Genomic DNA, 14,306 nt, shown 5'->3' with positions numbered 1-14,306 from the left:
AGGTTTTCATCCAGGATATCCCTGTACTTGGCCGCATTCATCTTTCCCTTGATTGCAACCAGTCGTCCTGTCCCTGCAGCTGAAAAACACCCCCACATCATGATGCTGCCACCACCATGCTTCACTGTTGGGACTGTATTGGACAGGTGATGAGCAGTGCCTGGTTTTCTCCACACATACTGCTTAGAATTATGGCCAAAAAGTTCTATCTTGGAGTCCTTCAGGTGTGCTTTCATGTGTCTTGCACTGAGGAGAGGCTTCCGTTGGGACACTCTGCCATAAAGCCCTGACTGGTGGAGGGCTGCAGTGATGGTTGACTTTCTACAACTTTCTCCCATCTCCCAACTGCATCTCTGGAGCTTAGCCACAGTGATCTTTGGGTTCTTCTTTACCTCTCTCCCCAAGGCTCTTCTCCCACGATAGCTCAGTTTGGCCGGACGGCCAGCTCTAGGAAGGGTTCTGGTCGTCCCAAACGTCTTCCATTTAAGGATTATGGAGGCCACTGTGCTCTTAGGAACCTTAAGTGTGCACCTCATGATTTTTTTGTTGTAACCTTGGCCAGATCTGTGCCTTGCCACAATTCTGTCCCTGAGCTCTTCAGGCAGTTCCTTTGACCTCATGATTCTCATTTGCTCTGACATGCACTGTGAGCTGTAAGGTCTTATATAGACAGGTGTGTGGCTTTCCTAATCAAGTCCAATCAGTATAATCAAACACAGCTGGACTCAAATGAAGGTGTAGAACCATCTCAAGGATGATCAGAAGAAATGGACAGCACCTGAGTTAAATTTATGAGTGTCACACCAAAGGGTCTGAATACTTAGGACCATGTGATATTTCAGTTTTGCTTTTTTAATAAATGTGCAAAAATGTCAACAATTCTGTGTTTTTCTGTCTGGGGTGCTTTGTGTACATTAATGAGGAAAAAAATGAAAAACTTAAATGATTTTAGCAAATGGCTGCAATATAACAAAGAGTGAAAAATTTAAGGGGGTCTGAATACTTTCCGTACCCACTGTAATTGTCTCAATTTCAATCTCACATCTCAATAGCTAAAACTCCATTTATTTTATTTCAAATCTTAACTATAAGCCATAACCATGCTTCACTCAGTCAGAACAACCAGTACCAGACAACCTGCCTTAGTCTGACATGACTTTAACTTCATGTCAAAGCATATAGTGCACCAAATACAAGCACACACATACACAATTTCAACTTAACTTACCCGTAATAGCTGGACTTTTAACAGCGTCTCTCCCTTAATAGGGTCCATGACTCCCCAAAGTCAACGGGCTTATATCCTTCACTATTACAGTAGCCACACCCGAGCGGGACAGCTGAGACGGCCGGTCAGTGTGTCCAAATGTGACTATGACAGATATGTGTATGAATGCGAGTGTGGTGTGTATTTGTGTGTGTGTGAGCGTCCACTTTGCCTTATTCCCACACGACTGAGCTCTTAGATCAAACACTTACAGACATTTACATGCAAATAGAAGTGAAAGTCCTAAAGGTTGCAATAAAGGTTATCAGCAATGACATAAATGGTTTTCATTGTTTTATTTCCTGTTTCAGAGCAGAACAGAGATTTATGTCTTCCATGTCATAAGCAGCTTTTCATTTACTACTCTTATATGGTTATGATCTGGCCTAGCTATTCGTATTAAGGTTTATATGTATTACTATTACTAATTTGACTAATTTCCAGCACTTCAAGTCAACAGGAAGCAGTGTTAATTTAGAATTATTTATATACTATTATAATAATATTATAGTATTTATTTATTTATTTTAGTCATTTTTATTTGCTTTTGTCATCCTTATTAGTTAAAAATAACTAATCAGTGTTGCTTCATTTTATTCTGTATTACTGTATTACTGTTTAAATTAAACAGGTTTACATGCATATCAACATAGCAACACCCTGGAAACTATCCAAATCCACTTAGCATCACTGAGGCACCTTTACACCAATCAGAAATTGAAAAATATCATTATGATACAGACTTGATCTGCTGGAAAATTGAGTAACATCCTATTTGACTGCTTCTGCAATGAGCGTCTCAAACGTGCTGCAGTTATTAAATACGCTTCTCCCTCTTTGTCTCTGTCTCTGAAACAATCACATGTTCTGCCACACTTGACTTCCTCTCTGAATGGACGCGTTTGTGAGCTTCCAGGCGGAGGGGCTCATACACATACGAGCTCTCCTCAGGAAAGCCACAAAGCTCTTGTTTTCTTACTCAAGAGCTTGTTCTTGAAATTAAAGCATACTTGGTTTCTTGGATATGCACTAATACGATATAATGCACCATAAAACCTATGAATCCATCACACAAAATCTACGCACTCACAAATAACACAGAAAAAATGCTTAATTTATCACACATTAATTCAACCAAACGAGTCGAAAGATTCTGAAAACTTTATCTGTAATGGTTGGTATTTAAAAATTTTACTTTGTGTATTTTGGCATTGGAAACAAGCTTCTTTTTTCTTTCATTTTTTTCTTTTAACATTTTTTCCATTTACCAATGTTGGATATTCGTAAAAATCCAATAAAATTTGAATGTGTTTAGAGGGAAAAAGGATAGAGAGCAATGAAAAAGTGGGCTACTGTTGTGTCTAGACTAGTAAATGCTTTAACTGGACAGTTAAACACTGTGAGAGACAGATTCATAGATCGATAGAACTATAGATAGAATGACAGAATGATAGAACAATAGATAGAGTGACAGAACGATACACAGAACAATAGACAGAAAGATAGAGCGACAGAGCAATAGATAGAATGATAGATGAACGACAGACAGAGCGAAAGTTAGAGTGGCAGAACAATAAATAGATTGATAGATAGAGTGACAGAATGATGATGGAACAACAGATAGAGCAATAGAGCAACACAGCAAAAGATAAAATGATAGACAGACAGAACAACAGATAGAATGATAGATAGAGCAACAAAACAATAGAACAATATATAGAGCAACAGAACCATAGATGGAACTATAGAACAGTAGATAGAGCAACAGACTGAACGATAGACAGAGTGACAAAGTGATAGACAGAATGATAGATAGAGTGACAGAACAATAGATAGAGTCATAGAACGATAGATAGATCAACAAAACTATAGATAGAACAATAGATGGAACAACAGATAGAACGATAGATAGAATGATAGAGCAAAAAACGATAGATGGGATGATAGATAGAGCAACAGAACAATAAATGGAATAACAGAATGATAGCTAAAAGATAGATTGATATAATGATGGATAGAATGATAGATAGAGCAACAGAACAATAAACAGAGTGACAGAACAATAGATAGAATGATAGAGCGACAGAACGATAGATGGAACAGCAGATAGATAGAACGCTAGTTAAAAGATAGATAGATAGAATGATGGATAGAATGATAGACAGAGCAACAGAACAATAGATAGAATGTTAGAGTGACAGAACGATAGATGGAACAACAGATAGACAGAATGATAAATAGTTAGAGCAGTAGATAGAGCAACAAACGAATAGATAAAATGATAGATAAAGTGATAGAATGATAGATACAGCAACAGAACGATAGATAGGGCAGCAAAATGTAGAAAACAGAGAAAAGCATAGAGTGACACTATGACAGATAGAACGATAGATAGAACAATAGATAGAGCGACAGAATGAAAGATAGATAGAACTATAGACAGAGCAACAGGACGATAGATAGAAAACAGATATATGGAATGATAGACACTCACAAAACTTGAGAGGTTGTTTCATAAAATTGCACATAATATAATCTTAAACTAAATAACAGAGCAGCATTCCGAACGGATGATGTCATTAGAAAGTGCCACTGTATATCGGAGATGATGTCATCAGCCGGTGCCAAAAGGACTGCACATGATTCATGTTTACTGCTACAGAGAGAGATGAAAACAGTCATTATGTGTGGTTGGAGGTGTATTGTTTCTCAGCACCACATTCTTCAGTGGTGCGGCTCACAGAGGAAACGCTGAACCTATAATAAAGCCTATAAAGAGTGTGACAGCTAAACCTCCTCTGCTGCAAAACACTGCGAGTCATTCAGAGCTCTCTCAAACTTCAGTGCAACAGTGCATCTCTTGAGGATGTACGACATCACTTCCTGTCATGCCACTTCCTTCCGCTAACATGACTCCTAACCACAGAGAGAAATCAAGAGATGTGTGTAAGTACAGAGATAAGAGGCCTCACAGATACAGAGGCCCAAAAAACAGATAATTTTCCAAAGTCTTTGTAATTGTTTGTGCAGTTCACTAGCAAATTCTGAGTGAAAACTTTTCTACACCAAATGATTTTCTGTATAAATGAATCACATATGATCAAACGTGAGGCTTCTTATCTATGCGAGCGTTTCACATAAAGAAAGAGCAGAGCGGTGCTTTTATTCTCACTAATGTAAGCATTCTGACACGAGAATGAAGTGTGCGTGATTATTTGCTATGACGTCACTACTAAAGCATGACTGCACTGGCGTTCACCTTCTACACACAGTCTTCACCTCCAACATATCTATCTTTCCCTTTTAACATCCCTGTTTCTCCTCACAGGACGAGCCCATCCCCCTCGCTGGATTTAACCGCATGCTAATCATTCTCCATACACTGAAGAGATTGAGGACATACTCCATATATCTCTCACGCATGCACACACACACGAACACACACACACAGGGACTGTAAAGTAGGATGGAGATACAGTAGAACCTTTCTTCTTTATAGAGCTACTGCAGAACGACACACTCAAGGGTAAAAGGAGAGAGAAGAGATTTAAAGGTACAGTGTGTAATTTGAATACTTGATAAATATCAAGTTGATAATATTTTTTTCTTAAATACTTTTCTAAAATATAATTACAATAGCATTATATTATATTATAGTATATATGTTTTTATATATATTTTATAGCCCTACGAACAAACACAGGAAACCTACGTTTTTTAAAATTAAATTAAATTAAATTAACAAAATACACATTTTAATCTTCATTTTTAGCAGAAGAATCACATATTTTCCCACAAAACATGCAGCCCTAGCTTCCAAACTAACTTGGGTTAGTTCACCCAAAAATGACAATTTAGTGATCATTTAATCAACCTAATGTCATTCTAAACTTTATCTGATGTTGAACACAAAAAGAGATGTTTTGCAGAATGTTCATGCTGCTCTTTTTTCCCGTACAACTAAAATAAATTGGACTGGTGCAAACCCATTTCATCTTCAAAATTTACCCAGGTTTGATATCAATTATGAATAGTCACAACACAAGTGAGAATAATTTATGTTTAATGCATTTAGTGCATAGAAGTCAAACCTCTTGCCATGTGTTTTGATGCACGATATTTAAATTTTACACACTTGCAAATGAGACTGTCCACTTCAGAGGAGGGAAAGGTCTGCAGTGTAAAATTGCTGAAATATCAGTCACTTCCTCACATAAAGATACTGTATGAGTTCAGAAGAGATCAAATATCCCACATGCATCATATAGACTACTTTTACTGTGCTTTTTATGTCGTTTTGTAGCTCAACAACTCCAGTCCCCATTCACTTGCATTGCACTTAAAATAGTTATTCTGCACAATAGTAAATACTGATCAGTTTTGGAGGATTAAGTGAACTACTTTGGTCACACTGCATTCTGTTGTGGTCTGTTGGGTAAGAAAAACTAGTCACGCAAGACACACACACACAAAAATTGATTAAGATAAATTACAGGGTATGGATTGCCATTTTGCGGCTGTAATAAGCAAGAAAGGGCTAATAACATTCCAGCATTCCTCTTTAAAACAGCCAATAGCATTCTAGATCTTTGTAACCAAGTGGCCAATTACAGTCAAGCATTCCTCACAGCCACTGTTTTTCACTGCTCTGTATGAATCGATGCCCTGCTGATTCACTGAGTCAACACTGAGTCAACACTAGTGAATCAGCAGGGATGATCCTCTGAATCACTGAGATTAAATGATCAGCAGGGATGAATCATTTGATCAGATTCTCCTATAACAGAGACCCCCGGCGGGAGTCGCTCGCACAGTCTGAAGCCAAAACAAGACAGACAAAAGAGAGGAAAGAATCAAACAGAATGAGAAAATGTGGGGAAAAGAGGAGAAAACTAGGAAAGAGGTAGAAGTAGGAAAGAGCTCACCTGCAAAACAGACAAGGAAATTAAAGACAATGAGAAACTGTTGAAATGATAACATCTCAACATCTCATTAGCCGGGCACGTGTGTTTATACAAGCAGGAAAGAGAAAATATGCAGTCGCTACATTGCTGTCACATGCTGCATGTAAGTGGTGTCAAGTTGCCAACTTGGAAACTGCAGTTATTTTGCATTGCATTTAAGCAATAAATGCTGTAAGGTTTGTCAGTCAGCTCAAATAACAAATCAGTAAATGTTAAAAATTGCAGCTTAAGTTACTAGCAATTCATTCACACTGAAAATGGAAGGTCAAAGCAATGCATTGTGGGATACAGTATTCCTTGTAGAGTATACTGCACATTTGTCACTTGAGTGTGTTGTAAAGTGTTATTTTAATATTATTTACATACTATTACTAGTATTAATATTTCAGATTAACTTTTTTCAGTTTTAATTTTAGTTTGTCATGTCATTTTGTTGTGTTTTCTGTTGTAATTTTTTTATATGAAGTTTTAATTTAATTTTTTTAGTTTGTTAAATTATTTTAATTCAGCTGCCAAGACAGCATTACTAATTTGTCTATTTTTTTAATCTAATATTTAGCATTATTTTGATTAGTAAAAATGACTTTAGATAACTCTTGACTCAAAAAAACAACAACAGCATACTGTACTGTACTTCCTATATTTCAAAGATAAGAGATAAGAATAGTATGTTTGCATGCTATTCTATACATAGTCTCAGGCACAGTAAATGCACATTAGCTGAATTTGTCATGAAATGCATGCTACTCTTCCTATTCCTGTCATATCTTTATATCGGAGATTTCTTAAAAGTAGTATTCAGCTCATCACTTCTTTCTCTCTGCAGCATAAAGGATGTTGCTAATTTTAAATTTGTGCTGATTTTAAGAAAGGGTCATCACATATTTGCTGAGGGTTTAGGTTTAGTTTGCTGAATAGAGAAAATACAATAAACAGGACCTAATAAAAGAAAGAGTAAAGTATGCATGAGATTAAGAGAACGTCCCGCAGGTTTGTGTTTGTGTATGTTGGTTTGGTGCCAGTGGGCATCCACAACATGGCAGACAGCAGCTTATGGTTGTGACGCATAGTGGCCTCCTCGGTTACTTGGCTCTTTAGTGCCTGTGTGTGTGTGTGTGTGTGTGTGTGTGTGTGTGTGTGTGTGTGTGTGTGTGTGTGTGTGTGTGTGTGTGTGAGAGTCATGCACGAGTCAGATAGTAAATGCACCGCTAATATTCCAGCATGCAATCAAAAAAAAGTTTAAACCCAGGCTCTAGATAAACATGTAATTTTTTTTTTTTTTACAATTCCAAAACTGAACTATAAATCCAACTCTAAATCTTATAGATGAACCACCCTTCACCCTCCTTATCTGTGATAAAATCACTGTAATGCTTAACCTTGAGTGTCTTACTGCTTTAACAAACCCTAGTTCTAGATTTCTAATGTCACTGATTCTCATTCTGTGAATAACAACAGAAGGACAGTAAAATACACAGCAATCACATTACACAGCTCAGCGCAGGTCATCGAGCCACTGTCATACAGTCTATAAAAGCTGATCAATACAAACAAAGACTGTGAGGATTCAGTTAGCGATCAATCGGGCCCCTGGCATCAGGGGTCTCTCCGGCCTGACCTGCAAAAAGCCCATTAAATCAGACTCCTGAAAACACATATTAATACAAATATTTTTCTATAGCACGTTTCCCAATTTATATATACAAATTTTTATAAGAAAGTTTAAAGGGGATTTAAAAGCTTGAAATCTGAAGGTTTTAAGGCCATTCAATCTATCAGACAGATGGATGGATGCCAATAAATATAGTATATATTTCACATACTAATGCAATGTTGTATTAAACAAACCAGCACTTTAAAAAGCAGATGTTTAACTTTTATAAACCAAGTCAAAGCCTAGAAGTCTTAAAAATCTTGGTAATTTTATGCTAAATATTAAATCATACACACAAATTTAAGATGTCAGGTCATCCTAGGCTTTATAAGCTGAATTACTCATAACTATTATGTGTAATATCCGATTTTGATATCTTAAAGTAGCTCTGGGCATCTATGACATGCTATGATCTCTCCTATTAAAATAATATGTTAAATACAGAATCTGCTTCTTGTGTTGATATTTGCATTGCATTGGACCACAGCACACAAGATAGTGTGGCTGACATTTCCGCACCACAACCACTATGGACTAAAAATACCCTGAGGTGCATGGACAAGTACAACAGGCCCTAGAGATGATGCACAGACACCAGTGTGACAACAAGCAACAGCAGGCTGAAGAAGATGAAAAGTTCTGTCATGAGGCCAAGATGGTTCACCTCCAAAAACACAAACACAAATAACCCACCTAAACATCTTCATCACATCACAGCATACACACAATCACAACTACACACTTAAAAGTGCACATACTGGGGTCATCAATGCATATTTATATTTACTGAAAATATCTGCTATTTTCTGAATATATAGAAGATATATATTTATATAGACTATGCAACTTAATTTCTAAAAAAATATTATTTAGACATTCTGGTCTAGAATCCATATCTACATAAAATGATATGGAAAGTGTATTTTGACATGCATATATGTTACCCTGGACCACAAAACTAGTCATACGTAGCACAGGTTTATTTGTAGCGATAGCCAGAAATACACTGTATGGGTAAAAATTATTATTATTTTTATTTTATGCCAAAAATCATAAGGATATTAAGTAAAGATCATGTTTCATGTAGTTATTTTGTAAATTTCCTACCATAAATATATCAAAACGTAATTTTTGATCAAGTAATATGCATTGCTAAAAACTTCATTTGGACAACTTTAAAGGTGATTTTCTCAATATTTTGATTTTTTTGCACCCTCAGATAATCAAATATTGTCCTATCCTAACAAACCACACATCAGTGGAAAGCTTATTTACTCAGCTTTCAGATAATGTATAAATCTCAATTATATGACTGGTTTCGTGGTCCAGGGTCACATGTACAGTATGCACACTTTTTACATACATACTATGTAAAAAAAAAAAAAAAAAAAACACTAAATATATTATAATATACTAGTATGTGAATATAAAGCATAATAATATATACATGTGCATGTATAAATACTCTATATCTATATATGTAAACCTATACAAATATATTGAGATGCAGTTATGCGATTGATGTGCATTATATATGTATCATATATACACGGACACATTCTATATGCCTCTATAAACTCTCTCAGTGTAAGAGGCAGTTGCTGTTCACATGCACTGACGTTCCCAAAGCGGCTTGGCTTTACGCACAGTGCCCATGAACCCGTTATCAAATCCACCCCCCTCGATAACCGACCCCCGTCACGCACGGCACAAACTCACCCATAGCTCGGTTCCCCAGCTCATGGTTTCCAAGCGTTCTTCGCGTAATAATCCACGACTCGTGCGTTCAGATGAGTGTTTGCACTCCAAACCACACAGCAGTGCGTGTCTCTCGCTCCTCGGCTTCTGCGCGAGTGAAAGCGCAGTGTGTGTGTGTGTGTGTGTGTGTGTGTGTGTTTGCGTGGGGGGTGGGTGTGTGTCTCCGGAGGCTTCTTGCACTGACTCTCTCTCTTTCTTCCTGATATGAGAAAGGCACCTAAAAAGCAGCGATTCTGCACGCACGTTTCCTCAAAACGGCACGGAACTGCAGAAGCATGATGTTCAAATACAAAAACTCTCTCTCTCTCTCTCTCTCTCTCTCTCTCTCTCTCTCTCTCTCCCTCTCTCACACGCGCGCGCGCGCTCTCTGAGAGACAGACGCAGAGCTCGGAGCGCGCTTCGATGCCCCGGTGACAGCTGCACTCGCGGGAGCGCGCACGCCGTAGAACGGAGAAGAATCGGAAAAAATCGATAAATGATGATAATTCACTCGCTTGGACAGATGGCGAGCCTGGTCAAAACAAAAAGAGCTGTTATTTAACAAGTTTTTGTTTCTCATGGTATGCCTTGTTCCCTTTTGGGTGCTGAAAAGTGCTTTATGCATAAATAAATATTTCATTAATATTTCAAAAAGTGTGATATTATGATCATGTGACATTCGGATAAATATATAGTAAGCATATAATGTATAATTAGTGCTTTGCATTGTCTCATCATAATTATGGAATTGAAACATTTTAGGCAGATGGATGGTAGGCTAAAACAATCACGTAACGAACTGTAATATTAAATGTAAAATATTATTCGGTGTGATGTGAATGCATTTCGGTTTGTGTTAATTTATGTCACAGAACAGCTCTCTACATTTTGGGAAAACTCTTATAAATGTTTTGAATATGGGGCCTATTTATGTTTACAATATTAACAAGTATTTGCAATCATCTCTGCAATGCACCGTCACTAACAATGATGAAATGTAATTTTGGCAAGAGCGCGTGAATAATGACGGCTGCAGATGACGCTTGTTGGGATAAAAACAAGCTTGCAGCGACATCTAGTGGACAGACGCCTTCAATGTGTCTCAAAGTCTGCAGAGAACAGGGAATAATGTCTGATTTAAGCGTATTGAAGTTAGTGAGATTGATCCACTGGATCCACAAACTTTGTAAACAACTTACTCTGCCCTAAATCACTAGATTGTCCCTTCAGTTTTGTCCTCTAAAGAGACATTTTAGAGATCATGCTGTTGTTTGGTTAGACAGCTACAGTCAAACCAGTTTCTGCATTCAGTCAAACCAATAAATTACAAATAAACTAATTTTAACATCACAAAACATTTAATGATATTGTAATTATTAATAATATTAATATTAAAATATTACTGAAATCTCACATGTGATTATATACAAATTAAAATATGGGGGACAACATATTTGTATGTTTTTGTTTTTTAATTGTTGTGGGTTCCATATTTAAATATCATAATTAATAATTACAGTGATGTTTGAGGATTAAAACCACATTATTTTAATAATACAATCCAACAAAAATGACTCTATGAAAAATAATTAATTATAATATTACAAATAGCAAACTTAATCAAAACAGTATTATATCAAAAATAATGTGTTTATGAAACACATTAAAAATAAAACAATAAATGCGAGAACATGTGATAGACTAAAAGTATAGGCCCTATTTATAAATGGCGGATTGCTTTACTGCAGCAACAAACGCAGGTGAACATTTTAACTGTAGGAGATCCTAAAAATCCTAAAGACTGTGATTAGTTTCGAATAATAGGTTTAAGCTGGGCTGCGTTCAGCCCCGACAAAACGTTGCAAAACGTTTTTAAACAGAAACGGTGGTGTGTTGAGCATCCTGTTCTGATGACGCAAGAGATGCAACTATGGCAGCTGAGAAGGCCATTCTTTGTGTTCTTTTTGAAGAATTTTCAGAGCCTTATGAAATCGGTATAAATATGTGTTTAACACTGCAAAATACACTCGATGTTACAGTCACTGCCCTTGCCCTTCAGAATAAAAGAGAACATCCCAATCCAGTGAAGGGATTTGTGGAAACTGTGGTCCCTAATTATTGTGATCCAACATTTGTCTCGCAAACATTTCAGGTGAAGAATGATCCACTTCTTACCTCCGAGACTGTGTTATGATCTGTATGACCTTATTATTCATATTGTGAGCATTAGGCTTATCAATATTGCTGATCACTGTTGTTGTGCTATGAATTGTAATATTCACCATTATATAATCAGATGAGTATTCAAAAGTATATGAAAGTGGCACTCCACTATACAATAGCAAAATATATAAATATGTATAGTATTTTTATGTTACATTAATCAGTGTCACTCTTACCAAAAAGGAGTATACTTCAAGTTTATTTTATTAAGTATACTTAAGTAAAGTTCAAGTATATTTTTAAGTATACTTTATGTAGCAAGTATACAAATATCAGTGTTCTAGTAGTATACTTGTAAGTGTACTGTTTCAATACACTTTGGGACTAAATTGGACTACTTTCTAGTATATAAAAGTATACTTTTAAGTATACTTTAAGTATAACAGTAACAAACTTTGAGTGCACAGCTGGTTTACCTCTATGTTGTATGTAGTTTGTACTGCAATTATACTAAAAGTGAACTTATAGGTATACTGATAGTTTACTAATTAAATACACTGTACACTTTGACGTATACTCTCAGTAAACTACTAGTTTAGTAGTTTTATACTGCAAGAATACTCAAAGTTTTCTTCAAGTGAACTTTACATTATACTTTAAGTATACTACTATGTCCCTATTTAGGTTTTAATTGTACATATTTTGTTTTATGAATATCTGAACATACAAAACATCCAAAGAAAGAACAGGGTATCTGCTTGTAAACAAAAAAAATTTATTCTAGCTTCATGCTTTCTTTTTTAAAACACTTTAATGTGGGTAAGCTTCATTAAAAATAAAGAAATAACATTTTGAACAAAAAGCTGAAAAAAGTCTATGAATTGGATTCAGAATGATAATCAAAACGTAGATGGAGTCGATCAACACCCCAAAGCTTGACTGTAATTATTACTTCTTATCGGTCGACATTTTATTCCATAATGTTACACTTTTGATGCTATTTCATGTCAGATGATCGTGTTACATGTGTTAGTATCTGGTGTTTTTTTTTTTCTTCTTCACTTGTGTTTTTTGGGGGGAAATTCTGTACAGAAGATGTGTACTAGCGCCCTCTACCGTATAATAATGAAAACACGGATTCCAGGAGCACAAGTATAGCTCAAATATATTTAGACTTTTTGTAAGTATAAATCAAGTATACTTAAATGTCATTTTAAGTATATTTCTGAGGAGTACATAAAGCCCATTTCTGAGTAGTACATAAAAAGTAAACTAAAAGCATAATTTCCTATTTTTAGTTTTAAAAAAGTATACTAATAGCACTTCTTTTGCGTAAGGGTAGACTTAAAGAAGTTCCAGATGTATACTTGTGCTCTTATTATTTCAGTTATTTTGCCTTTAATGTGAATAAATATGTGCAAACAATATACTTGCTCTTGTGAATTTATTTTGATGTTATTAACATTGTGCAAGATGTCTCTTTAATACCGTGTGGTTTATATAGCTATATGTTGCTACAGATTGGACTGACATTTTTGACACACCCAAACAAGAGAAAACATAACTCAAACCCTATTGCACACCATTTCCAGGAAACATGTCATTCAACTTGAAACCGTAGTAAAATGTTGCTCACCGGTTTGAGTTTGAACATGCCCTTGGTTTAATTAGGGTTGGAGCTAATTCTCTTACTTAACTGACAAATGTTCAAAGAAAAGCTCTCCAGTGTCTTCACTGACCAACTCTGTTTTGTATTTTGTAAATATAAACAAATCTCACTTGATACAAGATTTGACCCGCTCAGCAGTCTGTGGTCATCTTATTCTCTTCATGAAGTGCCATACATTTTCAATAGGAGACATGTTCTGGACTGTTCAGTTCACCTGCTTATTGTGGAATGTTTTAAAACAATTTAACGTGGATATTATTTTGCATTGTATTTATTTGTTTATTTATGCTGCATCCATCCAAATTTGTTTATATTTACCTAACAATTAAGTTGGTCAGTGAGAACACTGTACATATCTTCTAGTTTAAATTGTTTGCTTAAGCGGTGCAGTTGGCCTGAAATGTTTTCTTAAACTGTTTAAACTGCTTCTTGAAATGAGTCAGTAAGCAATATAAATATGTAATGAACATAAAATGGAAAGTAGGACAAACCAGCACACTTTGTTACTTCCATAGTGAAAAAAAACGTTGGTGCATTTCTGACGGGCAGAGTTTTAATTTGTATAAAAGGCTCTTTCCCCCATGGTTTATAAAAATGATGGCATGAAGTGAAAGATTCAAGAGAGCGTGATTATAAGGACTGATCCAAAGACACTCCAGGGCCTAAGTCAGGCTTTATTGACCATAAAATAAATAAAATCTTTAAGGTCAATACTCATTTTACTTCCAAAGGAGATCAGGAAATACAAATTATACAAAAGAGACAGAGTGCAGCTTGTCAGTTGTGAATTTATTGATTGGAGCAGCTATTAGATGTTTTGTACAGAATACAAAAATAACATGTTATATTTTG

At 35.8% G+C, this 14,306-nt stretch overlaps 1 protein-coding gene across 2 annotated transcripts in view; it reads right to left on the bottom strand.

The window, feature by feature from the left end:
- LOC109055641 (formin-binding protein 1) overlaps positions 1-9,972 on the bottom strand; it is a 71,181-nt gene extending 61,209 nt beyond the window's left edge. The window contains exon 1 of one of the 2 annotated variants that reach the window (XM_042748307.1): positions 9,605-9,972. In XM_042748307.1, coding sequence (XP_042604241.1) covers positions 9,605-9,628 — 24 coding nt within the window. In that variant the 5' untranslated portion in view covers positions 9,629-9,972. Of the gene's footprint in view, positions 1-1,228; positions 1,387-9,604 lie in introns of those variants that run through there. The other variant, XM_042748304.1, reaches the window with a different exon arrangement.
- Between the last annotated feature and the right edge of the window lie 4,334 nt (positions 9,973-14,306).

The sequence above is a fragment of the Cyprinus carpio genome, chromosome B21, assembly GCF_018340385.1.
Source record: "Cyprinus carpio isolate SPL01 chromosome B21, ASM1834038v1, whole genome shotgun sequence".
Classification (NCBI taxonomy): domain Eukaryota; kingdom Metazoa; phylum Chordata; class Actinopteri; order Cypriniformes; family Cyprinidae; genus Cyprinus; species Cyprinus carpio.
The sequence above is the reverse complement of the archived record's forward strand: the minus strand, read 5'-3'. Positions and strand labels throughout refer to the sequence as shown.